The sequence below is a fragment of the Podarcis gaigeae genome (genome assembly GCF_964106915.1).
Source record: "Podarcis gaigeae genome assembly, chromosome: 6".
Classification (NCBI taxonomy): Eukaryota; Metazoa; Chordata; class Lepidosauria; order Squamata; family Lacertidae; genus Podarcis; species Podarcis gaigeae.
In genome coordinates, this window is record NC_139682.1 from 10883117 (window position 1) to 10910317 (window position 27201).

Consider the following 27201-nt stretch of genomic DNA (forward strand, 5'->3'; position numbering starts at 1 on the left):
CCTGCACCTCTGCCAATCTGAGGAAGGAGAGCACAGAGATCTTCACAGGCAGCTTTACGCTGCAGGCCAACCACACTATGACAAGGGCGGCACAAACAAATGTGACTTTGCAATGCAAAAGGACCACTATAGGAAGCTTCGGTGAGTTGTTTTGACCAAGAAACACACACCAATATCTGATTACAACTGACTTTAATCCATGTAAAGGTGTGTGTGGGGGGACAGAGATGTAAACAACATTAAGGATAGCATTGTGGCGGGTTGGACTAGATGGCCCTTGGGAGTCCCTTCCAGCTCTACAATTCTATGAAGTGACACCGAAAGAGGAATTGTACCCACCCCCAGATTTGGGGGTGAGGTACATTCCTTCAGTCTCTGCACTTTAAAGCCTATCTGCTACCCTTCTCCTTTCAACTTACTTTAGAAACAGGAGTTGTCTCCTTCAGAGAAATTCTTTACATGCAAAGTGGAGATCTTTCTCTCTCTAATAGCAACTTAAAAACTGGAAGGTATGACGACATGGCTGCGAGGTGAGCAGCCAGCTGCTCTCAGGACAGCATGAAATAAGGGGAAAAAAAACGTCTGCGAGGATCAATTATACTAGAGAACTTCCTAAATGGAAAGGCGGCGGCTTGACGTGGTGGGGGAAAAAAAGATTTCTTGCCGGCCTCGCAGAGAGAGTTAAGGAAGCGATTTGAAAAATAAAGGCGGGAGAGGAGGAGGGCGCTGATTTTGACACTGAAGAGGACTCTTTAAAAATATTTTTAACAATAGGGAGGGGGCGCATTTCAACTGGGGCGGGGAAGCCTATGCGTGTGTCTGCAAAACGGGGAGCCCCATGACAAGGATTGGGGGGTGTCGAGAGGATGTAAAGGCGCCGGGGGGGGGGGGAGAAGGTTCTCCCTCCCAGGTTGCCGTGTGAGAGATCTCAAACTCTGTTAGAAACCAAGGCTGAGGGAAAGAAAGAGCCGGCATGGCCAGGAAGCGAGCGCGGGCCCTTCTTCCCCCAAGGCCGAGACCTTCCGTCTCCTCAGCTAAGAGGCGAGGCGGGCGGGCTTCCCCGGCGGGACGAGGCCCTTCTCACCCACAGGCAGGCAGGCGGGCCGCCGCCGGGTCGAGCCCGGCCCTCGTCCTCTCCCCTCACCGCCGCCCCTTCCCGCGGGTGTATCGGTTACAGCAGCTGGCACAGGTGCGGCGGGGTTGCCCTTCAGACCCGCTCCGCCGAGGGAAACCTCAGGGGCGCAGGCAGGGAGGGAGGAAGAGCGGGAGCCGCCGCCGCCGCGGAACATGCAGCCATTTTGGGCTTCGCCAGACAAAGAACTGCGACGGCGGCTGCTCGCCTCTGAGGCGGCGGCGGCTGTCAACAGTGCCACCTCCGCCACGCTCGCAAACCCCTCTCCGCCAACCGCGCGCGCACCCGGCGCTCCTCCCTTCCCCCTCCTCCTACTCCTTCCCCCCAACCCCCTTCGCTAGGCCGCAGCCGGGCCCGCCGCCGCCCGTCCCCTTACTAAGCGCTCGCAGCCATTTGCCCGAGCTTTTATAGCGACCGGCCGTCCAATCGGGAGCCAGCGGAATCCCTCTCCGGCCGCTGATGTGATGCCTCGGCTGCCGGCCCGCCCCTCCCCTCTTCCCCCCTCCCTCGCGCGCATGCCCAGTGCGGGAAGGCCGGGGCGGGAGGGGAGCTGGGTGTATGTGTAAAATGAGTGAGTGAGGGAGAGAGGGGAGGGGTGGCGAGCGCGAGGAGGGCGGGGGGAGGGAGGAGTGAGCGAGGAGGAGGAGGAGGAGGAGGGGGGCCGGCAGGCGGTCGGTCGGGCGGGAGCCTCTCACAGGAACCCTCCAAAAAAAAGATGGCGGCGGGCTCGGATCTGCTGGATGAGGTTTTCCTGAACCCTGATGTGGACGAGAAGGTGGTGAGCGACCTGGTGGGCTCCCTGGAGTCTCAGCTGGCGGCCTCGAGCCACCACCACCAGCACCACAGGGCGCAGGAGCCCCTCAGGGCCGCTGGGGGGCTGCTGGGGAACCATGTTGTGAGCAGCAGCAGCAGTAGCAGCAGCCCGAGCCCGAGCCCTGGAGGAGTAGGAGGAGGTGGCGGCGGCGGAGGAGGAGGCGGAGGAGGAGGAGGAGGCGGCAGCAGCAGTGCTCATGTCCACACCGAGAGCCCCGGCAGCGGCACCGGCACCACCACCGGCGGAGGCAGCGGCAGCAGCAGCGCCGCCGCCGCCACCAGCGCCGCCAAGATGGGACTCAGTGGCCCCGAGATCACCAAGCCAGGTAACCTGGCGAGGCGACGGGGGGTGGGGGTGGGAAGGGGCTGCCCTCTTTCCTCAGGGGGCAGAGGGGGCTCCCCTTCTCCCCTCCCCTCTGCTGCCCCCCGTCCCCCCTACTCCTGCCTCTTCCCCCCTAAACCGGGACTGCTGGCTCCCCTCCTTGCTCTTTTCTCTTTCCTTTTCCTCTTTCCCATTCTCTCTCTTCTCCCCCCCCCCCCCAGTTGTTGTTATGATAGGAATTGGAGTGTGCAAGGGGGTGGCTGGGTGGAGAGGGTCGGGGGCGAGGGAGGCCTTCCTAGAATGCCAACCTCTCACCCTCCAACCCCCCCCCCCTCGCTCCCCTCCCCGCAACATACTATTTTTGGCTGGGACTGGCCTCCCCTCCCCCCCTTCCTACTACATCTAGAGTGGAAATGGATTATTAAGGGGTTTTGTTGTGGTTGTATATGTGTGTATGTATGGCAGTTCTCCTCTTTAACACCGTCTCCACCCCCCTCCTTTTTAATTATGTCATCCCTTCCCCCCCCCCACTTCAATCTACTGGTAGCTGGGGTATTTGGGGTGCTCCTGATTGATCATGAGGGGAGACCCTTGGCATTTGACTTCTGCGCCTCCCCCCTCCCCCCTACCCACTGCCTTGTCAAAGAAATAAGAAATTGTGTTGTTTACAGGGGAGATTCTCCCGTCCTCTCTCTCCCTCTCCCTCTGTATATATATATATATAATGCTCTTCTGGAGCTGTCTGAATTCTTCCTTGCCCTCCCCACTCTCTGTAGCTGAAGTGCAAGGATTTTTGTGTGGAGGGGGGGCATTGTTATTAATCATGACACCAGCTTCCCCTGAGAAGAGGAAGTGATGGGGGGACGTCGGGGTCAGGAACCCTTTTTAAATATACCTCTTTGCAAAGGCCGGTCTGTTTGGCTGCTTCTCCTTCCGTTGTCGTCGGGGTTATACCTCAACCTTTTGAGTCTCTTCTTTCTCCTTAAACAATATGCCAGGCTGTGTGGTTTGCTTCGAATCTGAGGACAAGCCCCTCTTGCCCGTGGGGTTGGGAGAGATGACAGCCCATCTGTGAATGTTTTCCCCTTTATAGCAAGACAGTGGACTGTGAGGGGTATCATAACATTTGGTCCTGTCTTTCACTGCATGGCTAGAGGAGCATTGTAAGGGAAAGAAAACAGTGCTTCTCTCCCCCTCCACCACCATGATTTACACTCCCCTCCCCCTCTATATATTTTTCCCTCGCTTTTGTGTGACTGAAATATTACAGGGATGCTGTTGCACGTAGGACTCCAGGTTAGTAAAGGGGGATCTTGGAGGAACAACCCTCTGGTAGCCCTGATTTGTGTGACGTTATCTATCTGATTACAGTCCTCCTACTTGTGTCTTTTAAATACGGGGCCTGTAAAGTCAGGGATGGTGTAACACATAATGCCAGACTTTGCTAGGGTCAGTGGGTTTTCTGGGTGCAAAAGAAGCATCTTTGCTAGTATTTGTTTTCCTTTGTAGGAACAGCAATCAAAGCAGCAGGGTTTAATGTGTGTATGTTTAAGAGGGAGGGTGAAGTCCTCTAACACTGCCTTGCAACCTATTGCCTTCTATCATCTCTCTGACAGCTGCTGTTCAGTCCCACTTTTCCACGTTGTTCCATTCAACAGGAAACATTTAGCCACTAGGTTTTCCTATAGCAGATGAGGGGATTGTATGGAGGGGGTTGAATCCTCTGGGCTGCCCCCTATTTACTTTTCTCTTTTTTCCTCCCTGCAACAGCTAGAGCAGGCTTGCAATAGAGTATTATCAAACACAGTGCTATAGTGTCCAGAGAAGGAAAAAGAAACACATAATCAATCCCCTTAGGAGCTGATTTCTTATTGTGTGTGTCATATATATATATGGCTTTGGTTAATTATTAAGTTTACCGTTTGTGGGGGGATGGGAACAGTGAGATGATTTTTTTTATTTTCCGCTCTGGAAATATTTTCACCTTTTTCATGTCATTCAATATAGAGAGTTTAAGACAAAGGAGAAGAGTCCCACTGTTTTAGCAGAGTTTGGCAGATGTTTTCTTCTTGGCTTCTCTAGTCAAAAGACTTCTTGGCTTCTCTCTTATTTTTGTATGTTCTTGTCATTTAATCGCCTTTGTTTTATTTGCAGGAGCTGGTGGAGTGCAAGGGAGTGTTATCAATCATAACGCCAGGTCCCAGGGTTCTACTTTGGACGGGACCACCACAACCAGCACCAGCACCACTGCACCTGTCCAAGGCGGATCTGAAGCTGCTGTCACCCCAGGGACCCTTAGCCAGGGTAAATCAGTGGTAATCAGCACCATGGCAACAGCTTTATCTACCAGGAATGGTAAAATTGGGACCACGACAGTGCAGACCTTGAATGGGAGTAACGTAGTGATGAATTCTCACGCTGCTTTCTCGGCCACGCCTGTAACGGCAAACCCTACCGTAATCCCTGCTGTCACCCCTCTTGTTAACAATGGACCTGGAAATGTGGGGAAAGTCAGTACCGTTAACGCCGTCTTGCCATCCGCTTCAAATACCGTCATCCAGACTTCTTTCCTTGGCACTGGGGTGTCCTCCGCCTCTTCGCCCTCCCCAACGGTGATCTCCTCACAGCAGCCCCCAAGTATTGGAGCTGGGGGACCAACTGTAGCATTGGTGAGGCCACCCATTCACACGGCGGGACCCTCTGTGGCTGCAGCCACCCAGAACGGGAGCAATACTGTGATCAATTCGACCATCAACGTGGGGAGTTTTCCTCCCGCGGCTGTCGCTACAGCCACCGTGGGGTCTGGTGTTTCCCTCCAGACCACCCTCGTGAACAGCCAGCCAGGTTCTGGGGTACCGGCTGCACCCACCACGCAGGTCATCAAATCGGAGTCTCCTAAAACTATTGTGCAGACGGTAACTCAACAGCAGACTCTGGCTGCTGGTGGCCAGCCCAGTACTACAGGGGGTAATATGATTATCGGGCAAACTATGCAAGCTGGCCTGCCCAATGTGGCCCCTAATCCTGGTGGGGTTCCTCCTGCGCCTCCAGGCACCCCCACAGGCCTAGCTAAGGGTGCTGCCAACACGGTGGCGCAGAGCCTACCAAGGACTCCGACGGCAACTACAAGCGGAATCAGAGCAACTTTGACTCCCACTGTTTTAGCACCTCGTCTGCCTCAGCCTCCTCAGAATCCAACAAATATTCAGAACTTTCAGTTGCCACCAGGTAAGGAAAGGCTTGAAGGAGTCCCCCCTCTTTCTTTTTCTGCGCTATTGGTGCCTATTGCTTAAAACGAACCAAATGTTCCGGATTTTACTGTAAATGCAGGGTTGGACAGATTGTACTGTGAAGGTCTCTTTGGACATTGAGTTACATGTTCTCTGTTCTGCATATTCCAATTAGTTGTTATTGGCATTATGCAGGTAGCTGTTCAGGAACCAGTTGATGGACATTTTGCAGCATCTGTGAAATAGAAATTTTTCTGGGTAGATTGCGCTGCTCTGATTGTATCTAGTCTGTTAGCAGCTTTTCTTTCAGGCTTTCCTCTGCCACCATGAGGGCTAGAAACACAACTTTGCTAAAAGAAGCAAAATCTGAGATTCTTTGGATTCCAGTAGAAGGCTTATGAGTTGCACAGCTTTAAATCATATTGATGTTTTCCCCAGAGTAGTACATTACATCCACATGGAGTTTGGTGTTTCAAAGGACCAGAGCATGCTGGTATTGAACCCTAGGAGAGAATCCACTGCTAGGTAAATTTTTACTTGAGCGTTAAGTGAGCAAAGCAGTAAACATGCAGTACAGCAAAGTGCTTTACTACTGTGCTAAGCGAAGGAGATATGTCCTAGCACCTTCCTACTTCTTCTCCTCTGTTTCAGCCTGCCACTGTTGTCACAGAAGCAGCAAAAAGCAAGTACAATTTGGGAGCAGATCTGCTTTCTTTTTTCTCTTGATTAAAATGACACAAAAATGCTGTGCTTATGGCCCTTGATGGTTTTTAAAACTGGCATGTCTGGAATAGCATTCCAGCCTCATTCTGTCCTCACATCACCCTGTTGTGAGTAGCGCTGAAGCACATGTAGTAGTTAAGATCATGTTTTGGTACTAAGAGGCAACGTGGGAAGGAGCTTCTCTGGTCCAAGACCTAATGCAAGGCTGGATTAATTTCATTCTGCTTTTCCTTCCTTATGATCCCAAAGTAGTATATCCTAAGGCTTCAATATCTTCAGTTTGTGACTTTAGTTGAGATGTTTTAAATAATTAGTAAAAATGGTGTGTCTAGCTTTCTCTTCTTACTGAGTATTACATGGGCAACATTCTCTTCCAGTTGTTGCCAGCCTTTCATAGTGATGCACCTTTTCCCTGACATTCTTTTGTGGTGTAGAAATATGACAGCAGTAATCTGAACTGGCTCTTTCAGACCTTTACACCTGTCAATTCCACCTGAATTCCACTTGCCTATGAGAATATGCAGATCTAATTGACACTTATAGTTGAATATTCGTATTCCCCCCCAAAAAGAATTTCTTATTGCAAGGTTGCCTTGCTACTGCACAAAGCACATCTAATTATTCCCCCCCCCCCTTATTGCTACCTAATGAAATCAATGCGGTCATGTGTTCTGTGTGCTTCATTTCAGTGGATCTCTGAGTAGCAAAGCCAATATGTTGGTTGAAACATACTTGGCGAACTGCTTAGATTGATATGTTTATCACATAAGAGAGACCAGCAGCCCTATTATATTGCTGTAGTGTACTTTTCTTCTACAGTAGCATTTTGTATGCAGCAGCTGATGCTCTTGCTCAGTTTACTGAAGGCTGCCTGTTAGATCCTCTATAGAGGCTGGCTAGATATTCAGAAAACTTAGGGTATTTGCATTGGACAGAAAGATACTGCATAGTAAGCTTAATTATGTCCACGGTTCAAGGCAGTCTTGAACTGTGCAAGAAAGCTTTCCACACCATGTAATTGCTGTTCTTCATTGCATTCTTAATTTGAAAGGGGGTGGGGGAGTATTCACTCTGCCTCTCCAAAAGTTCTGTCTTCGTTTTCTTTCACATTATAAATGGCTTGTATAGAACAAGGGTGCTTAGCTGCTAAAACAAGCAAAGTTCCATTCTGATAACAGAATTGCTGAGGTACAGTTTAGAAGGTAGGGAACATAGGAAGCTGCCTAGTACAGAGTCAGACCATTGGTCCATCTAGCTGAGTGTGGTCTACACTGACTGGCAGCAGCTCCAGGATTTCAGACAGGTGACGCTTGCAGCCCTACCTAGAGATTCAGGGGATCAATCCTGGGATACTCTCTATGTGAAGCAGACACTGTACCATGGTGCTATGGCCTGTCCCTGTTCCAGTCTTCCCAGTCAATGTGTTCCAGACCAAATGTATCCCTATATTTCTGGCCCCACACAAAACCAGATAAACCTGGGCCTTTGTATTGGGGATGAACAATGCATCATGAATGTATTGATTTTACTGCCACAAGATGTGAAGACGGCCACTAGGTTTCATAAGGCAGGTTTCATATACACAGGTTTTAGCCACGTGGTTCTGAATCTATATTCATTTTCATTTGTTTTACCTAGCCACTTTGATTAGTGCCTTTCAGAGGGGAAAAACAAGATATTTTTTTTTGGTACTGTATAAATTAAAAAACATGGGGACAAGAAACAGGGGGTGACTGCTATCTTCATCCCCAGCTCTGGGGGTGGAATCTAACTGACCACTGTTGGAAACAGATTGCTAGACTAAGTGGACCTTGGTGTGATCCAGTTGTGCTGCTATTATGTTCTCATGCCTGCTAAAGGCACAAACCCATTTTTCCTAAAAAGAGGGCGACTCTTTGAACATCACTTCATTTGACGTCATTTTCCTAGTTAGGAGTTGCAAACATATTGCAACAAATGCCCTCAAAACACAACAGCTTTTTCTTAACTGAAATCTTCAAGGGCAGGCCTTTGAAGCTTTGCTGAGGACTTTGCTGCCACTCTTTTTAGTTGCCTATTGAAATGTGAAAAGCTGCCACCGTGGGGCTAGTAGTGTTGCAGAAAGAAAATCTTATCTAAAAACAACTGTTGTGAATGATCACATGTACCTTTTCGATACATCCGTTTTGCGATTTTAAAAAGGCTGTCCATTTGCAAAAAATACACGTGCTCCAGATCATGACAAGTGTGGCTTGCTCTCTAGAAGATTTGGACTTGTGGTTACAGCAAAATCCAAAAGTGCCACGCCACGCCTGTCTTGTGGGAGGAAAATTATGACTTCAGTTCTATGCACGCTTACTTGGAAGTAAGCTCTATTGTACTCAATGGGTTTACTGCTGTATAAACACCCACAGGACCAGGCTGCAAATCACTGAGATGCAGTTCTTATACTGTACTCATGATTTTTATAGTGTAAAAAAATACTTTGTACGCATACCGTACAAAGAGGCAGTCAGTTTCATTGCTTAAATTATTTACAATATTTAATCATCACTTTTTAATGAAAATGCCCAAAGTGACATATAACCAAAGATTAGAATACAACAGTATGCGAGCACTTAAAAAGATAGAACCATTAAAAAGTTGCAATAAAACACAATTGCTGCTAAAAGTCAGATGGAATTAAGAAACCAAAATGTTTTTCAGCAACTGCCAAGAAGCATATTAACCCCAAACCCTACTCTGCTAAGCAAGAAGGCCCTAAAGTTTGGGGGCTTGCCCATAGCTCAGTGTCAGAGAGCATATGCTTTTCATGCCTAAGGTCCCAGGTTAAATTCTTTGTACTAACAGTTAAAATGTCTCAGGTGGAAGGGCTTTGAGTTTAGAAACTAATGTCGGAAATGGGTAATGGTGTTTTTTCTTCTTTGGTGCTTGTGCATGTGCAATCATGAAGGGGTATCCTGTTGTCTTTTAGAACCATAAGGGCTGATGTACTGAGAGAAAGAGAGAGAGAGGGGGGGGGATATGTAATGCAAGTTGCAGTATCAAGAGTCTATAGCAAGTTTGCTCCCAGGTAGAGGAATCTTCAGTATTTTATATATTTATTTGTTGCATTTAAATCCCACCTTTTCATCCAAGGAGCTCAAGGTGGTGTACTCTGTCCTTGTTTAATCGCCACAACAGCCCTGTGAGGTAGGTAAGGCTGAGGGGCAATGACTGGCCCAAGGCCGATTAGCAAGCAGTGTTAGAAACTCAGATATATCAGCTAGGCTCCAAAATAGCCCTTAAACCAAGGTTACGGTTGCCTAAGACGGCTCTAAAGTCTTATTTTTCAAATGATGGACTGATTGCGATTGATTATCTGTTAAGCATCTAGCTAGTTCAGATGACAACCTTGAGCTAGGTAAAGGGCTTTGAGAACTTAAAAAAAAAAAGAAAGGTCACTTGATCCAGGGACAGTCCACATATATATTGGCCTTTTCCTGCCTCTTTTTTCTTAATAGTGATAGCTGCTGCTCAGGCTGCACAGAAGGCATTTTGGTTCCTGAAATTCATTCCAATTATGCAGATAAAACATAATGGGGAGAAATCTACAGGATGCGGTATTTGTGTGTGAAAACACTCCTGATCCAGTGATCCCAAGGCATGCACCTCCAGATGATGGAACTGTCAGGAATCATCCTGGCATGTGGGCATCTTCACTTGGTCGCAAGTGGTTGATATCCAGGTGCAGAACATGCCTGGCTAATTTCGAACACTGCAAGTGAGGATTTGAACCCAGATCTCACATGTCCTAGTCTGATTCTCTGCTACCATTATAACATACTGTCTCTGGGGCATCTTCTGACATGGCAGTTTAGTGTGCTGAAAACAGAATTCCTTAGCCAGGTGCTCTTTTGATGTTTTGGACTACAATTCCCATCAGCCCCAGCCAGCATGAGCGGAGTTGTGGTTCAAATCCTTGGGAGGGGTACCAGGTTGAGGATGGCTAACCTGAAATCATAAATGGCATTTTAGATATGTGCATATTACCAAGCGGAGAGGCCCTCTTTAATGAGAACATGAATTATTACTAAGTTCCATATTGTGAAGCACCTGCTCCCAAGGAAGGCACTGAAAATCTAGCTGGAGTGGGATTCAGAAAAGGGGGAAATGTAGCTGTTTTGCCTACTTGCCTACTACAAGGTGCTTGCTAAGTGTAGCAGTGCTCGTTGATGTGGGAGATAATGGGCCCAGAACTACTTGGAGCTGAGTAGAGTGCATTGCAGGGTAGGTGGCACACTTCTTTTCCCCAAATGGAACAGGTACTTAAACATCCTGAAGAAATTATGGGCTGGGAAAACAACAATGCTGAGAACTTTTTTCACTAGTTGTCCAGAAAAACTGCATACTTAGGGTCCATGCACCCCCTCCCAAGGGCACGTCAAGCTAAGGGATACTAGCTACTAAGCACCAATAAATCTAAAAGGCAAATTGGAAGCTATTTCTGGAGGCTAGAAATTTTAAACTCCTAGAATACTATCCCTAGAGTAGATCCAGGTAGACAGAGATAAATCATACATATATAGAATAGTTCGTTTGTTTTCAAATGGCACCTCCCCTTTTGCTTGGAAAGATTCCCCCCCAACCCCCCCAGCTTTGTATATTTTTATCTTTACTACATCTTGAACTGTTGGATAGAATAGGCTTGTAGCTGAGATATTGTTTTCTTGGCGAGGTTGGGAGGTTTCATTTTGCTTTATATGGTACCTAAACTGGTCATGAGATCAGAACTGTCAGTTAGTGTGTGGTTTGTTTGAAGTCTCGCCTGGACCAGAGGATTTAGCTGATTGGCTCATGCTATTTGCATTTTGATTTATCAGAGCCTGGTGTGAAGTCTTGGTTCCTGTACATTGTGTGGTACACAATGTGGGTTCTGGGTTAATATTTGGAGTGGGCGGGATGGCTCTGTTTTGCAGATGAATTTTTATCTAATTCTGAATCTTGTAGGGGGTTGGACTTTCATTCTTTGCTGAGTTTTTGTGAAGTGCAAAACCGCAAGATACTTGGGGTGGCACATAATACTATAAATCTCTGGAGCTTCTGCATAATGCCTCACTTATGCAAGATATAGCCATAAATCTGCACAAAGCAGCGTTAAGGTTTTCTTTCTGAAAAAGCTGTCACTCACTTCTAGGGCTGTCTTTTGAGTGTCCTCTAGTCTCTTCTGAAAGTACAATAAGTTTAGGGACTTAAGTTCATTATTAACATAACAACTAACATTGCGCATATTCCACTGAAGAAAGCATTTCTTGAACTTCTTGAAGTAGCAAGAAATTCTGAAGGATTGGACCCTGAAATATTTTAACATGGGTCAGTGAAGTTAGCAGAATGTTTGTTTGTTCATTTTTATCAGGAGCGCTCATCTCCTACAGTAGTTGCCCCATGCAATTATATTTTCCCATCTTTCTGTCCCCGTTTATCACCATACCCTTGCCTCCTCCAATACTTATCATACCTAGGCCTCATTTAAAAGTGATTCCCAAAATAATAATGCAATCAGGGCACCAGCTGCTATGTATGCAGATTTGGCCTACAGGTGTTATTCCTGTCCGGATTGTGGATTCCTCTTGTGCTAGCACAGGGCATGTGTAGGTAAGGATGTGATGATCAACCCCACATTTCTTCCACGAAGCCTTTGACTTAACCCTCTTAGCCCATATTTAACCCCCAGTTGAAAAAATACCTACTGGTAAGTACATGTAATTGAATTTGTAGGTATTAATTTCTGTTTATTTTCTCTCTGTTCTTCCCTTCCCTCTCTGGTCTTAATCATTGTCAACACTGTAAGCTATATAGTTTCAAATTTGCCTTTTCCTCCCATTTATTCTGTAAAACATTGTTTGTGACTTTGTATATTATTATTAGCAGTCATTCTCTTCCCCGCCCCCCATAACGAATTAACAATCTTTAGCTCTTTTCTCCAAAAGAATTGGGGTTAGTTTTTAATATCAAATGCAGGTGTACGGAGAGATTAAGTACCTGGTCCCTTGGGCTGCAAGAGGTTTCATGCTATGGTCTAGCAGTTGTTAATATTTTAATCAACTCAGTGAAGCATTGGCTCCTAAAAAGTGGCTGCTATGTATTGAAGATATGTTTTCAGCCCCGAACAAAGAATGATTGTGAATATAATGGCTTTGGGGAGTTAGAGAAGAAAAGATTGTTAAAAGATTTGTCAGGTTACGCCAAGTAGAAACCCATTGTCTCATTTAGATGGCTTAAGTTGCATGGTGGAGTTCTGATGCACAAAAGGTATCGTGTTAAACAATGGTCCCAAACTGGAACATGCAAGAGAAAGTTCAGACTTTTTGTGAGAGAGGATTCTATGTGAACTGGGCACTTTCTATGGCTTCCTCAGCAGCACCTGTCTGTCTGTCTGTCTGTCTGTCTGTCTGTCTGTCTCTCTCCACCTAGCCAGGTCTTCCAACAGTCCTTGCCTCAACTGAATCACCAAACTGCTTCCACAGATTCTTCGATGTAAAGAACAATTTGTGTGTGCTTGGTATGGCAAGGGAAGCTATAAATATGGGCAAGGAAGTTATATTTTGTTTCTAGCAAACTGCAAGCAGCATCTCACTTGGTGAACCTTTTTAGTGGTTTCTCTTACACTCATTGCTCCCCACTCCCCAAGTCTTGCCACTTCCCTGAGAAATTAGATGATTGCTCCAGTACTGTATGCTATTTCTTGGACACTGTACTTAACATGTGCTTATGGGTGACACTGCCCTGGTTGCTGTTCATGCTATTCCTGGGTCACATGGAGGCTTCTGACCACGTGGTTCTTTCTAATGGCGTGTTAAGCAATATACAGGCGAGAATCTTTGTTCACACTGGACTCTGCAGGGGCACAACCATTAAAGAGATGCTGATCATGGTGTACCGTGCAGGAATGCATAAAGTGAGTCTAAGGTGCCCCTGCTGCATTTGTCTCTTGATAGTAGGAAGTCTATGACAGACTAGTGGTTGAATTAAATGAGAAATTGCAGGCCGTCAGCTGCCTGCCTCTAGCTTAAAGAGGGATCTGCAAGAAACACTTTGAGGTCAAATTAATATACCCCAAGCAGGAAATGCTATGCAAATAATTTGCATAAAAGTCCTTGTAGTTGGTTCTCTGGTAAGGTAAAGCTAAAGGGACCCCTGACTGTTAGGTCCAGTTTCGGACGACTGGAGTTGTGACACTCATCTTGATTTACTGGCCAAGGAAGCCAGCGTACAGTTTCCGGGTCATGTGGCCAGCATGGCTAAGCTGCTTCTGGCGAACCAGAGCAGCGCACAGAAATGCCATTTACCGTCCCGCCAGAGTGGTACCTATTTATCTACTTGCACTTTGATGTGCTTTCAAACTGCTAAGTTGGCAGGAGCAGGGACCGAGCAATGGGAGCTCACCCCATTGCGGGGATTCGAACCGCTGACCTTCTGATCGGCAAGCCCTAGGCTCTGTGGTTTAACCCACAGTTCCACCCGCATCCCTTTGGTTCTCTGGTAGATTTTACTTAAACCTCATGGTAGTAGTAGGCCTGGTTTGTAAAAGGTGTGGATCAAACAAGAGTGTGTGGGGGATAGCAATTTTCTCGACTCTATATTGAAGAGTTTAATTTTACACCACAGCTCATTGATTTCTGAAATGATGAGGCATGGTAATGTTTAAAGTGTAGCATGTTGGGTTTTGAAATTATTCCTATGATGCATGTTATTGGATCAATTGTCTTGGACGGAATGAGTGATGAGTTGTCAAGTTGCATAGAACTCTGCTTTTCTGATGTGCAGGAATATGTTGCTGTTCAGCTTCAGAAAAAGTGTGTCTCAGACAAGCAGTATAAAAGGTATTAGAACTCCTTTGAACCCTATTTGCTTTTCTGTGGGTACCATTCAGCAGTCATACTTATAATTGCCGTGTTTGGTTTGGTTAGCAAGCTGATACTTCAATCCCACATTTTCCTCAAGAGTGTTCAAAGTGGCATAGGTGATCTTCCCCTTTAATCTTGACAACAGCCCTGTGAGGTAGTTCAGGTCGAGAAAGTGACTGACCCTATGCCACTCAGAGTTTGGTGGTTGGGTAGGGGTTTGGGACTCGGTACCTTCCCAGTCCGAGCCTGATACTCTAACCACTGTGTGACACTGGCTCTCATCTTAAAAAAAGCAAAGCAAAGCAAATTGAGGTATTAAATTGTTGTTTCTAGAGGCCTGGAATTTGCTTAGTAAAATAATCTTTTTTAGTACTAGATTCACACTCTGAAAGACATGCAGATACACAAATTTACAAGCCAATCATTACCTCAGCAATATGGGGACTAGCATCCTTGTTGTGAGTATCCCACCTGCTGGCTATAACCTGAGGCAAAACTCAGTTGTGAGTTTGAGATCATTATAGAAGGACTTTTCCCAGTTCTGATCCAGCTAGGAGTGATCATCAATAGGGGCAGGGAAAAATCAAAAGGTGCGAAATCTGCTTCATGAAGATTCATCTTGTATCAAGCCCCCCCCCCCCCCCCCATTTCTAGGTTCTAAGTAATCGTTAGCTCTTCTGGAACTTATATACCAGAGGCGAACAACTTTTTCAGCATTCAGGCTTCTCAGAATTGTGCCTTAAGAGGATTGCAATTTGAGTATTTGCCAAACATTAGACTTTGCAAATCATTTTTATGATTGGATGTGTCAAGTTTTAGACATATTGCCCATATCATGAGCTATATTTGTTTAAGTGGGGCATAAATGGGAGGGCAGGAGAGAACCCTACCTGAGTAAAAATAATAATAATAGTGAGGTGTGGAAGGATTCAGAATGGCTTTGATGTGGCAGCTGTTATGCGAATTGCCTTTAAAACATTGTTGTGGTAGAAATTACAAGGTGTGAGAAGGGCAGCTTGTTTGTCTTGCCTGTCTGATACTTGGTACTTAACTCATGATGCTAAATAGTGCAGGACACTCTTTGGTTAAAGTGGAAGCTGGGCATACCTCTTGCAGGCAGGAGATTCTGCAGCACCTTGATGAGCATTCCTTGAAGAGGGTACAGGAAACCACCCATGCGATGCCCCTGACAGATGCTCCAGATCATCATCTGCCTGCAAGGAGCTACCCAGGTAGTGGAAAGACCACCAGCATTCCTAAGAGAGTGGCCACCTTTGGATGATCAAATCTCTGCTTATAAGTGCGAACATAATACACCTTTCACTCCCCACCTTGTTGTGTGAGTGGTTTTGCCTTTGAAGCAGGAAACTGTGATGATGAATGGTTTCTAAACAAGCCAGATTATACGAAGCCAAAAGGTTTAGAGTTGCTTTTAAGAAGCCGGCTTGTTTGGAAGCCATTAACTATTGCTCCTTTTTCAGATACGATGGGAAGCTATGGTCGATGGCAGCTTCCTGACATGTTTGCTTGTTCGTGCAAAGGGAAGAGTGAGGTGGGAGCAAAGGAGCTGGATTTTTATTAAGATGAGCTTTGATTGTCAGAACGTGGTCATTGCATCAGGTGTGGAGGTGCCCAGGGGGGAAAGAGGTTGGTAGCTAAAAGTCAGTATAATCCCAGGCATGCACCTGAAAATCCTGGTAATTTACCCTGACCTTTGCAGGATATTATTTACATTCATTGCTGTTCAGTGGTTTTGGTTCAGAAGTTGTCATCCTTTCTCAGAAAGAGATGCAGTACTGTATTAGCTGCATGAGTAAAAGGGCCACTAGGTGGTATTGTGAAGAGAATAGGAGAGGAGTTAACTTAATAGAAGTGGGTGTTTAAGTGAAATAAATTGCATGCGGGAGCAGGATCTTTGTGACATTATCATTAATTTCCCTAGGCCAGGGGTGCCCTCCAATGTGGTCAGGAGTAGTGTTAGAAACTCGGATATAAAAGCTAATTGCCAAATGGCACCTTTAACCTAAGTTACAGTAACCACAAGAGAATGTTTCGGTGCCTTTTTTTTTTTTTACAGTGAAATTTATTATTATTTCATTTCTATACTGCTTTATATTTTAAAGGGGAAAAAATCTCACAGCAGTTTACAACACATTAAAACATCAAATAAAACAATCTAGAATAAAACAAATTCAAGCTTCAAGGAAAATATTTCAGATCCTTCTCTAAGTGATATTTTGCTTTCCCCATATTTATTTACCTACCGTATTTTTTGCTCTATAAGACTCACTTTTTCCCTCCTAAAAAGTAAGGGGAAATGTGTGTGCGTCTTATGGAGAGAATGCAGGCTGCGCAGCTATCCCAGAAGCCAGAACAGCAAGAGGGATTGCTGCTTTCACTGCGCAGCGATCCCTCTTGCTGTTCTGGCTTCTGAGATTCAGAATATTTTTTTTCTTGTTTTCCTCCTCCAAAAACTAGGTGCATCTTGTGGTCTGGTGCGTCTTATAGAGTGAAAAATACGGTACTTAATTTTTATAGCTGGCCCCACAGCAGAAGTACTCAAGCCAGTGTGGTTGGATTGTCTGATTTAGGACCTGGTAGATCACAGTCCCCATTCAGTCATGAAGCTCACAGGGTGACCTTGGAGTCAGCTGCAGCCTTTTAACCTACCTTACAGGGTTGTTGTAGGGATTAACTGAGGAGTGGGGGGTGGTGAACCATGTACTCTTTGGAGAAAAAGGTGAGAAATAAATGCAATAAATAAGCTCTTCTGCTTACCTGCTTAAGAAAGCTGGAGGAGCAAGCCAGATGGAGATGTCAGTTGCCAACCTGACATTCAGAGATCTCCATGTGGTCGCAGTTGGACCTGTGCCAGTCGCAAAACGCACCTGACTAGTTTCTAACACTGGTACCACATTGTGTACCCCTGCTGTTTAGGTTATTTTGGCTGGGCAGGGAGGGCAAAATAGGCTTTATAGTATTCGGCTGTTTATGTAAATAACTACATTGGGCTCTTACAAACAGAATGGAAGTTATCTCTTTAGCCATGGTTAATATGCTTTTTATCATCTGCTGTCTTTGATACAAGTTTTCTCCACTTACAAAGACTCTCCTGAAGATCTCAGATATCGGGCAGGGATATAATTGATCAGGTGGTCCTTGAGATATCACGGACCCAAGTTGTTAAGGGCCCTTTAAATTAATGCAAAGAACGTTTAATCTGGCCTGGTGACATGTGCAGCCAGTGCAAAATTTTAAGCATCAGCATTTGCTTTTTAACTATAGTTAACAGAGGTGGAAGTGACACTTAAGGTGAGTAGGGAGAATTTGCCCTAGGTAGAAAGTATGCTGTACCGAGGACTACTCCCAGTCTCGTACCCAAAATGAAGAGATCAACTCTGTCATATAAAGGAAATGCATTTTAGGTTCATTAAAAATATGTCTTGATCACCACATATATTTTCAGAGTTACTGGAAGCTTAAACTAGCTGGTGTTTATGGTGTTTCCTGTTGCCCACCATAGAGAATCATAGAATTGTAGAGTTGGAAGGGACTCCAAGGGTCATCTAGTCCAACCCCCTGCAATGCAAGGATTTTGCCCACCGCCATCCCTGAGTGGGCTCGAACCGCCAACCTTCTGGCTAACAGCCACGCCAACACATTGCGCCACAGGAGGGCTGGATCAGATTTGCCTCCTTCTTGGTAAAACTATGCTAAAGTGCTTGACTTCCCTACCTGCAGGTTAAGTATGAAGTCTCTGTTTATATCAGATTCAGGTCTGGCAAGCTTTGTTCACAACAGCAGAATGGAAAATTTCAGTGTTAAGTGAAAGCTTTAACGTCTAAACAACTTGATGGCTCTAATCTGAGACTCCTGAGGGTTTTCAAAAAGGAAGGGCATCCCTCCCCCCCCCCCGCAAGCTTTGCTCATAGAGACTACAGCTTAAGATAGCACTTGAGTATCTGCTTAAACCCCCCTTTTAAGCAGCAGTACTGTGGGCATGTCACTTCTTAAAAGATGTATATGAATTCCTTTGTATACATATTAAGGATATACTATATTTGTTCCCATAAGTTTTCAATCGAGCTGGAAATGCCACTGATACATAATTTTTCTGCTTTGAAATATTTGTGAGCAAAGTTGCACCTATGCTGTGGATTTGCCTAATATGGATAAATAAAAGAGGGGTAAACAAATTACCAGCCTTTTATATTACCAATCCTTGGAGGTGCAAGCCGGGTGATGGTGGTGGGCAGGTGCAGGTGTTTTGCAGAGGGCGGCTTGCCTGCGAAGAAGATTCACCTTGGACTTTAATCCCACACACCACTTCCTGCATGCTGCCTGGGGTGCACAGGGCCTTCACCTAAGAGATAGAATCATAGCATTATAGAGTTGGAAGAGACCTTGAGGATCATCTAGTTAGTACAAGCCCCCGCAATGCAGGACTATGCAGCTGCGATCTTGTTGTTATCAGCACCACACTCTAACCAAGATGAGCTTACCTTTCCTGAATCATGAAGCATGAAGAAAGAGCACAGGATAAAAAAATTCAGCGCCCCCCAATTCATCCAAGACTTTATTTATCCAGGGGTGGGAGAGGGTTCAGCTCTTTATCAGGGGTCAGCAAACTTTTTCAGCAGAGGGCTGGTCCACTGTCCCTCAGACCTTGTGGGGGGGGCGGACTATATATATATATATATTTGGGGGGGAAATGAACGAATTCCTATGCCCCATAAATAACCCAGAGATGCATGTTAAATAAAAGCACACATTCTACTCATGTAAAAACACTAGGCAGGTCCTACAAATAACCCAGAGATGCCTTTTAAATAAAAGGACACATTCTACTCATGTAAAAACACACTGGTTCCCGGACTGTCTGCGGGCCGGATTGAGAAGGTGATTGGGCTGGATCTGGCCCCCGTGCCTTAGTTTGCCTAACCATGCTCTTTATTAATGATTGTATTTCCCTTCCTGCAGTGTGCATATACAGTGGTACCTCGGGTTAAGTACTTAATTCGTTCCGGAGGTTCATACTTAACCTGAAACTGTTTTTAACTTGAGGCACCACTTTAGCTAATGGGGCCTCCTGCTGCTGCTGCTGCTGCGCTGCCGGAGCACGATTTCTGAAGAAAAGTTCTAAACGTGAAGCACTATTTCTGGGTTAGCAGAGTCTGTAACCTGAAGCGTATGTAACCCAAGGTACCACTGTACTGGCAGTTTAAATAATCTGTCTCTTTGATGACTTGGTTGCACCTGCTTAATTACATTCATAGTCTAACTAAGACACATTCATGTACCCATTCATAGAGTTGTAGAGTTGGAAGGGAGGGACTAGCTAGGCACTCCTAGATGACCCCACGTGGGGTCATCTAGTCCAACCTCCTGCAATTCAGGAATCTTTTGTTCAATGTGGGGCTCGAACCCACAACCTTGAGATTAAGAGTCTCATTCTTTAGCGACTGAGATATCCTGAGTTCTTGCTTGCAAGTTCAAAACTACTAGTCTGCTGCCGGTGTCATTCTGGAAAGTTGCCTAGTTGTGTGTGGGTTACAAGTAGGGCTGTGGTGTACAAAATTTGCTATCTAATAAAACCTCAGCTTGTATTTTGAGGAATAGTGGTGGTTGAAGTCAAGTTTCTATGTCTTACGTGGTTGCACATAATACTTTCAAGTGTGAGTGGTATATTGTTATTATTACATTTATATTCCCCTTTTCCTCCAAGGAACTTAAGGTGGTTCACAATAACCCTGGGAGGTAACTAAAGATTGCAAGGCAGTGATTGGCTGAAAGTCACAGCCTTATCTTGCCAGGTAGTATGTGTATTGGTAAGCAGCTTTTGAGGGATTCAGACAAGGACTTTCCAGCCCATGAGCAGAGATCCCTTTTTAAGTGGAGATGAAAGTGCTCCACAGCTCTACCACTGAGTTTTGGACTTTCCCCCAACTTCCCATCTAGTCATGCGTGGACAGTATCCATATCGTCCAATGCCAACTAGAGATGTGAATACTCAGGGACACTTCATACTGCAATGTTTGGTTACAGCTCTGATGTGCCCTATTTTAAATACCAAGATTGAAAAATGACAACACGTTTCCCTGATTGTGATGATGATGATTATTATTCCACACTTCAGCTGAACATCACAGGGTGGTTTACAATATAAAAACACAAAAGTACGCAACACGATAACAACCAAAAACAATTACCCCCCCCCCCCCCAGTTTGAAAGGCCATAAATTGTTTTATTTAGCCAAAGGCCTGGGGGAAGAGGAATGTTTTTGCCTGGCACGTAAATATGTCGTAAGTACCTACAAGTAGAAATCCTCCGTTCTGTCATTCATGGGCTTCACTTCCAGTCCCCTAGTTCATTCTGCCTTTTTCCTTTTGCATCTTACATTCTTTCCCACCATGTTGTTAGTGTCCCAGATCTATGCAGCTGCGAGAGGGCTTTTTTAGTTCCACCTGTGCTGCTGTGTCAAGGAAACAGTAGTGCAACGAGATAGCAGTTCCTCCACCAACCTGAAAAGGTGATTGGAGGACGAGAGAGAAGCTGTGCAACTGCCACTGCAGTTTTCCCAGACAGTAGAATGAGCAGCTCTGTTCCTTGACTTTAAGGGCTGAAAGGAAGCTTTACATAGCATATAGGGACCATGGAGGTGAGGGAAAGGAAGGATAGAGGGGGAGAAAGAAGCAGCTCTCTGGGACTCTGGCAGTGCAGTCTCAGGCCTCTTCCAAGGAACTACTTGTGCCACTTTGTAGACAGGACAGTGGAAAGTTTTAGACATATGCTGAATTTATCTTTAAAAATCCCCTCTCTTCTCTGCATAGCTGTGGCTTGTCCCCAATGTATAGTCAAGGTCTCTCTTGCCCCATTTTCACGCAAGACATCAGAACACACTTGCTGTTCTCCAAGAAATGTGGCTTTTGTAAAGCCATATAGCGAGTGCCCTTGAAGCGCTTAGCTATTGACCTGAGTGCGCTGTAAGGAATTTGTTTATCTCTCTAGATGTAAATGGTATGCAAAATATTAATAGAACACTGAATATTGAAATGGCATTGCACTCCTAATATTCACCTACCAAAGTTTATTCTTCTTTAGACTCCACAGCTGCTCAGTGCTACTTGTGTCTCTGTCAAGTGTAATTGCTTTGAAAATAGCTTGCCCCATATTTTAAAGGCTTGACAGCTATGAAAGCAGCTCATTGCCATACAGTTCACCAGAAAGGTGTACTCCAGACATTAATCCTTCATTACAACAACCATAGTCCAGATTGTGTTAATTTAACTTAAAACCAACAACATTATAGTGGCAGCAAAATAAAAATAAACCACACAGTATAGTGGACAGAATGTATGATTTGGATACCAGAACTGGGAGACTTGGGTTCAAATCCCTGCTCAACCATGATGTTTGGCGGGTGATTTGAGGACAATCACTCTCTTTTGACATCCTTCACAGCGCTGTTGTGAAGATCATGGGATGATATTTGTGTAAGGTAACATGAGCTGCTTGAAAGAAAGAATACAAATATGAAATGTATATTGCAATTGACAATGTGAATTTGGGAGCCACAAGGCGACTTCTCTTTGGTACAACCAGTGGTCTTAATCCAGCAGGTTTGTACCTGGCTGCACCTGCATGTGTTGGGCAAGACCTTTCCATTTGGTTTCTGTACACCAAAACCACGCACCCACCTACCACCTTCCCCAAGTTTTTGGGAGTTTCTTTTAAAACTTGAGGAGGCAGAAGCAATTGCTTCTCATGCTGCTCAGAAAGGAAGGCTGCTGTTTAGAAACAATTAAAAAATGCTCCCCATGCAACACACCTGTAACTCTTTCTGCAGATTTTTTTAGTTGAGGCCAGGAAATTGAGGAGATTTCTTCCTAGTCCAAACAGGAATGATCCTCGTATGGTTCCTGTATTATGCGCAGAAGGTTGCTGCTGGAGCTGGAGAGGGAGGGCTGTTGTATTCAGCAGAAAGCATGTGCTGCAGGGTGGGTTCTGATCCAGGCATCACTCTGTGATGGGGGGTGAAATCGGATGTAGATATTTCTGTACATCTCTGGATTAGGGGTTGTTACCGAAGCACAGTTGTTGTCCAGCCTCAGCTGTTGTCTGGTGCCGTCAGCTGTTGCACTGTGAACACACGCAGGGTAAAAGTGAAACAACTGTGGTCAGCTAATCCAGAATATTGTGCTGGCATGTGTTGCAGCAGGAGCAGCAGCCACCATTGCAAGACACGTGCAGTTGTGTTATGCAGAACTGTCATGTATAGGTCTGAACTGACTGAACAGAGGCATGTTTCAGCATCCAAGAAGCACTTCTGCCAGCATAGCCCTGATTTACAGTTGTGCAACTGTACGCATTGTCAGATCTGACTCCTTTGCTTTCAAGGGCAGGATGAAGTAAAGGCCTGATTTGCATCTTGGCAAGAGCAGATCTCCTAGTTGTTCAGATGAATGAGCAAGTTTGATCCAGTAGCTTTATAGAGGTCAGTTGTATTGGTGCAAAGAGATTTCCTTGGTTGGTGTGGCTGGTCTCTGTAGGGCTAGAATCTCTGCTTGACAGCCCTCACGTCTTCCAAGAGTTGCTGTGGTCTTGAGTCCTGACAGCACCTAATATTTTGCAGCAGTCCTTCACAATATTTTTACAAGTAAATTTAAAGACCCCTGGACAGTTAAGTCCAGTCAAAGGCCTTTTTGATTGTCCTTAGTGTTAAACCCCAAATCTCGGAGAGGCTCCGGCCCAACAGGATCCATGTTTCTTCCAGCCAGACCTCCATATTTAAGAATAAAGCCTATGGGGTACTCCAAATCTTGTTTCATGTTCCTTTCAAGTCCAAATGTCCAAAAAGACCGGCAGAGAGGAATTGAGAGAGAATTAAGGGCCTCGGACGTGAGATCTCCAGGCTAAACAGAATATTTGAGAAATAAACGTTAAATTAACAAGTTACCTTTGTGTGTGTGTGTGTGTTCTTCACTCCCCTTCAAAACAGTGACCAGCATACATGCACCCTTTCAATGCAGTGACCAGCGTACATGCCCCTTACAATGTAGCGAGCGGGCGGGCGGGAAGGTGACATCGGGACGGTGTGTGACTAACGCACGCACCGCCCCCATGCGACGTCACAGCCAGTACAGCGCCCGCCACAGTGGGGAGTGTCGGGGCGCACAATGCGCCTCCTCCCCTCGCTAGTATCCGCCCCGGAGCCGCAGCAAAGGTGTAAAAGAGCCACATGCGGCTCCGGAGCCGCGGGTTGCAGACCCCTGCTCCAGGGGAAGGAGTTTCTGTGTTTTTCTGTCTGAGTCAACTGAAACTAGAAAGCTGCATGATGTAAATATTATTTAAGCTAGTTGAGGTCTGATGTAGAAATGTAGCTACAGTAAAGTCTGCAATCCTGTACCCACTTACTTATTTGGATGTTACTGCTGAGTTGACGTTTATCAGATTGTCCTGTGAGAGACTTGCTATGGTTTCACCTGTGAGAAGTAGTGTCTGCACTAATTCAGATTAATTAAATCTTAAACCAAGCACCCATTTTTTCCATGGAGGTTAGGCACTGAGTTCAAAAAGTCGAGAGGTATAGGGACAGCTTGTTTTATGTAATAAGATATAAACTGATATTATTCATTGGCCATGCTGAAACAATGTGGAAAAAGCATACTGTGTTAGAGACTGAATTTGTGGATGTTCATAATTACAAACTGGGAACTTGGAATAGTCATGTATCCAGCAAGGTCCATAGTTTGGTGATTGGGGCATGTGGTTAGAATGCAGAAGGTCCCGGGATCATTTGCATGCTTAAACGATCTTTGATAGCAAGACTGGGGAAGGAGTTAGTACTGGATGGAGGAAGATGAACCAGTGTGCCGACTTGGTATAAGAGAGTTTGTCTGCTCATATAAACACAGTTAGTCTTGCCCTAGGCAGACCTGCCAGGGATTCCATAACTTCTTGTTGGGCAACAACTTGTGTGGGATGGAAGCTGCATTTACACAAAAAGAGGAAAGGAGGGCACTGTTTACATATGCTTTTAACTTGGTGGTACTTTTTCTCTTGAAAGAGGGTCATTCTCATTGACATCAACTGAAGGTACCTCCAGTGAGCGAGCAGGGTCTCTGTACTGCAAACGGGTGCCTTTGGAAGAGACACTCTCATGTGACATTTACACGGACTAACAGTTCACATAGAAATATCCTGTTCCCACATACTCCTCTTTCAAGTGAGGCCAGGACAGGAGTTAAAACACACTAAAAGATTTTGTGACTAGGGCTTGAGTGTTATTTTAGCTGTAGAAGCTGTTTTCACAGCTGTGGAAGCCTTAAGTAGTGCTAATAAAGGCAAGACTACGAGATATGCATACCGTTGTCAGGAATTGACCCAGGCACCTGTAGTTTTTTAATAAGATTTAATAAGAGTATTATGTACTGTAGGCCTCCCCCACCGCACTATCTGCACTCTCTCTCAGGTTGCTGAATTTTTGGTCTACAATATAGAGAAGTGCCAACCTTAGTGAAGGCTCTAGTCCAGTGTTTCCCAACCTTGTGCCTCCAGATGTTTTTGGCCTACAACTCCCATCATCCCTAGCTAGCAAGACCAGTGGTCAGGGATGATGGGAGTTGTAGGCCAAAAACATCTGGAGGCACAAGGTTGGGAAACACTGCGTCTAGTGCGTGAGATTTGGGAACAGAAGAACATCGCTGGAAAAATGAAAAATACATCCACTTTATAGAGAATACATTTTCTGTTGTCATGTTACAATTATAATAGAAGTCTGAAAGTCTAAATACGTTTATGTTCAAAGAGAGTGTAGTGGGTTGTGTTTTTTGTTTTGTTTTTTACCACTTTCCATTGTAAAGTTGGCCTTGAACAATTATTTTGATGGCGATGATTTACTCACTTTAATTTTGAGGAGCATTCAAGTGCTTCTGGTCAGAACTGCTGCTTAGCAGCCATGCAGACTGGCGGCTTTGTTTTCTGCTAGTTTTTCATCTTGTGAAAGGCATTATTTTCATGACCTAGCATGGCTGTCCTATGCACAAGAAACAGGCTCCTTCTTTCAAAAGTGTGTATTGGACTTTGGAATGCCATCCCTGCCCTCTGCTAGTTGCTGACCAGGAACTTAGATCTTTTTGTGGACTGTTTGACCCAATAAAAGCAATTGGCATTCACTTTTAATAGATGACTTAGGGGTCTTTGCTAAAGTTAGCATGGGTTTTTTTTGTACCATTGCATCCCCACTCCCCAAAACCATACAACAGAAAAATTCCACTGCAGACCTAAAAGGAGAAGGATGATATGAAACAGAAACCAAATGACTGTGCAGTGAAATGTAATGTAATGTAATGTGCAATATTTCCAACTTCTTTAAAAGTCTGCAGTAAATATTATCATGAAAGAGAGCTTCATTTTCAGGTTAAAAACAAGAGGGGAAGAAGAGAGGGCCTTCATGGAAACATATGGAGCCAAGTGGAAGCAGCTAAAAAATTTAGAGGCTGAAGGAAGCCTAAAGTGAATAGGTATTATTCACAAATTGAACACATTACTGGTATATTTAATTGCTTTTTTTAAAAAAACTGTTTTGCAACTTGAGGAAGTAGAGTCTTGATTTTGGCACACACTTGCCACTTAGACTTAAATTGTCCAAAAATGTAAGCTGAAAACCTGCCCAAAGCTATGTGCTCTGCAGGTTCATTTTGAAACTTAAAGAATTACACATGCATAACCGTGCCTAGGATTTTAGCCATGGCAACCATGCAGAGTAACTGTTGGTCACCAGGAAAATTCTGCACCAGGATAAAGTAAAGGTGCCCGTACGGGCCAGTCTTGACAGACTCTAGGGTTGTGCACTCATCTCACTCTATAGGCCGGGGGCCAGCGCTGTCCGCAGACACTTCCGGGTCACATGGCCAGCGTGACAAGCTTGCATCTGGCGAGTCAGCGCAGCACACGGAATGCCGTTTACCTTCCCGCTGGTAAGCGGTCCCTATTTATCTACTTGCACCCGGAGGTGCTTTTGAACTGCTAGGCTGGCAGGCGCTGGGACCGAACGAAGGGAGCGCACCCTGCCGCGGGGATTCGAACCGCCGACCATGCGATCGGCAAGTCCTAGGCGTTGAGGTTTTACCCACAGCGCCACCCGTACCAGGATATTCATACTAAATAGGCCATAAGCAGCTAACTCATTCCACAGCCTGTGACTATCTTCAACCTGTCAAATTGTTGAACAGTCTTTTCCTGAGTAATTACATACATTTATTTGATGGACCACCATATACTTTATGTATCCAGTAGTTCACTGCTGTCTGCAGGACAGCTCCTCCTTCCATTCACAAGGATACCAGAAGTCTGCTCCACAGTAACTCAAAGCAGGACTTCCAGTGTGGCTGCCCATGTTCTGTGGAACAGCATTCATGTCTAGATACGACAAATGCCCACCACCCAGGAACAATATAATACATTTTTGTTCAGGCAAGCTTTCCGAGTAGAATTTGCCATGGTTGTCCGATTTATATTGCTTTGTAGTTAATTTTCTGGGTTTATTCCCCCCGCTTTAAACTGTTTTTAGCTGTTTCTATGTGGCAGGCAGTGTTAGAAACTCAGATACAGTGGTACCTCGGGTTAAGTACTTAATTCGTTCCAGAGGTCCGTACTTAACCTGAAACTGTTCTTAACCTGAAGCACCACTTTAGCTAATGGGGCCTCCCGCTGCCGCCGCACCGATTTCTCTTCTCACCCTGAAGCAAAGTTCTTAACCTGAAGCACTATTTCTTGGTTAGTAACCTGAAGCGTATGTTACCTGAGGTACCACTGTATAAGTTAGGCGCCAAATGTCTCCTTAAACCAAGGTTGCAGTCGCCAAAACGGAATACCTACTTGCCATTTTTGACTAAGACATCTTTAGGACATAATTTTCAAATAATGGACTGATCGGGGTGGATTATCTGTTAAGCATCTGGCTAGTTCAGAGGACAACCTTGAGCTAGGTCAAGAGATCTGAGAACTTAAAGAAGAAAAGTCACTTGATCCAGGGACAGTCCACATATATATTGGCTTCTTCCGACCTCTTTTTCTTAATGGCGACTGCTCCTTCTCAGGCTGCACAGAAAAAT

The 27201-nt window shown here is 45.3% G+C and overlaps 1 protein-coding gene across 3 annotated transcripts in view; it reads left to right on the plus strand.

Moving 5' to 3' along the window:
* Positions 1–1764: 1764 nt before the first annotated feature.
* TAF4 (TATA-box binding protein associated factor 4) overlaps positions 1765–27201 on the plus strand; it is a 75842-nt gene continuing 50405 nt past the window's right edge. Inside the window, exons 1-2 of one of the 3 annotated variants that reach the window (XM_083744151.1) lie at positions 1765–2271; positions 4422–5495. In XM_083744151.1, the coding sequence (XP_083600277.1) occupies positions 1848–2271; positions 4422–5495 (1498 nt within the window). In that variant the 5' untranslated portion in view covers positions 1765–1847. Of the gene's footprint in view, positions 2272–4421; positions 5496–27201 lie in introns of those variants that run through there. The other 2 variants (XM_083744152.1, XM_083744153.1) reach the window with 2 other exon arrangements.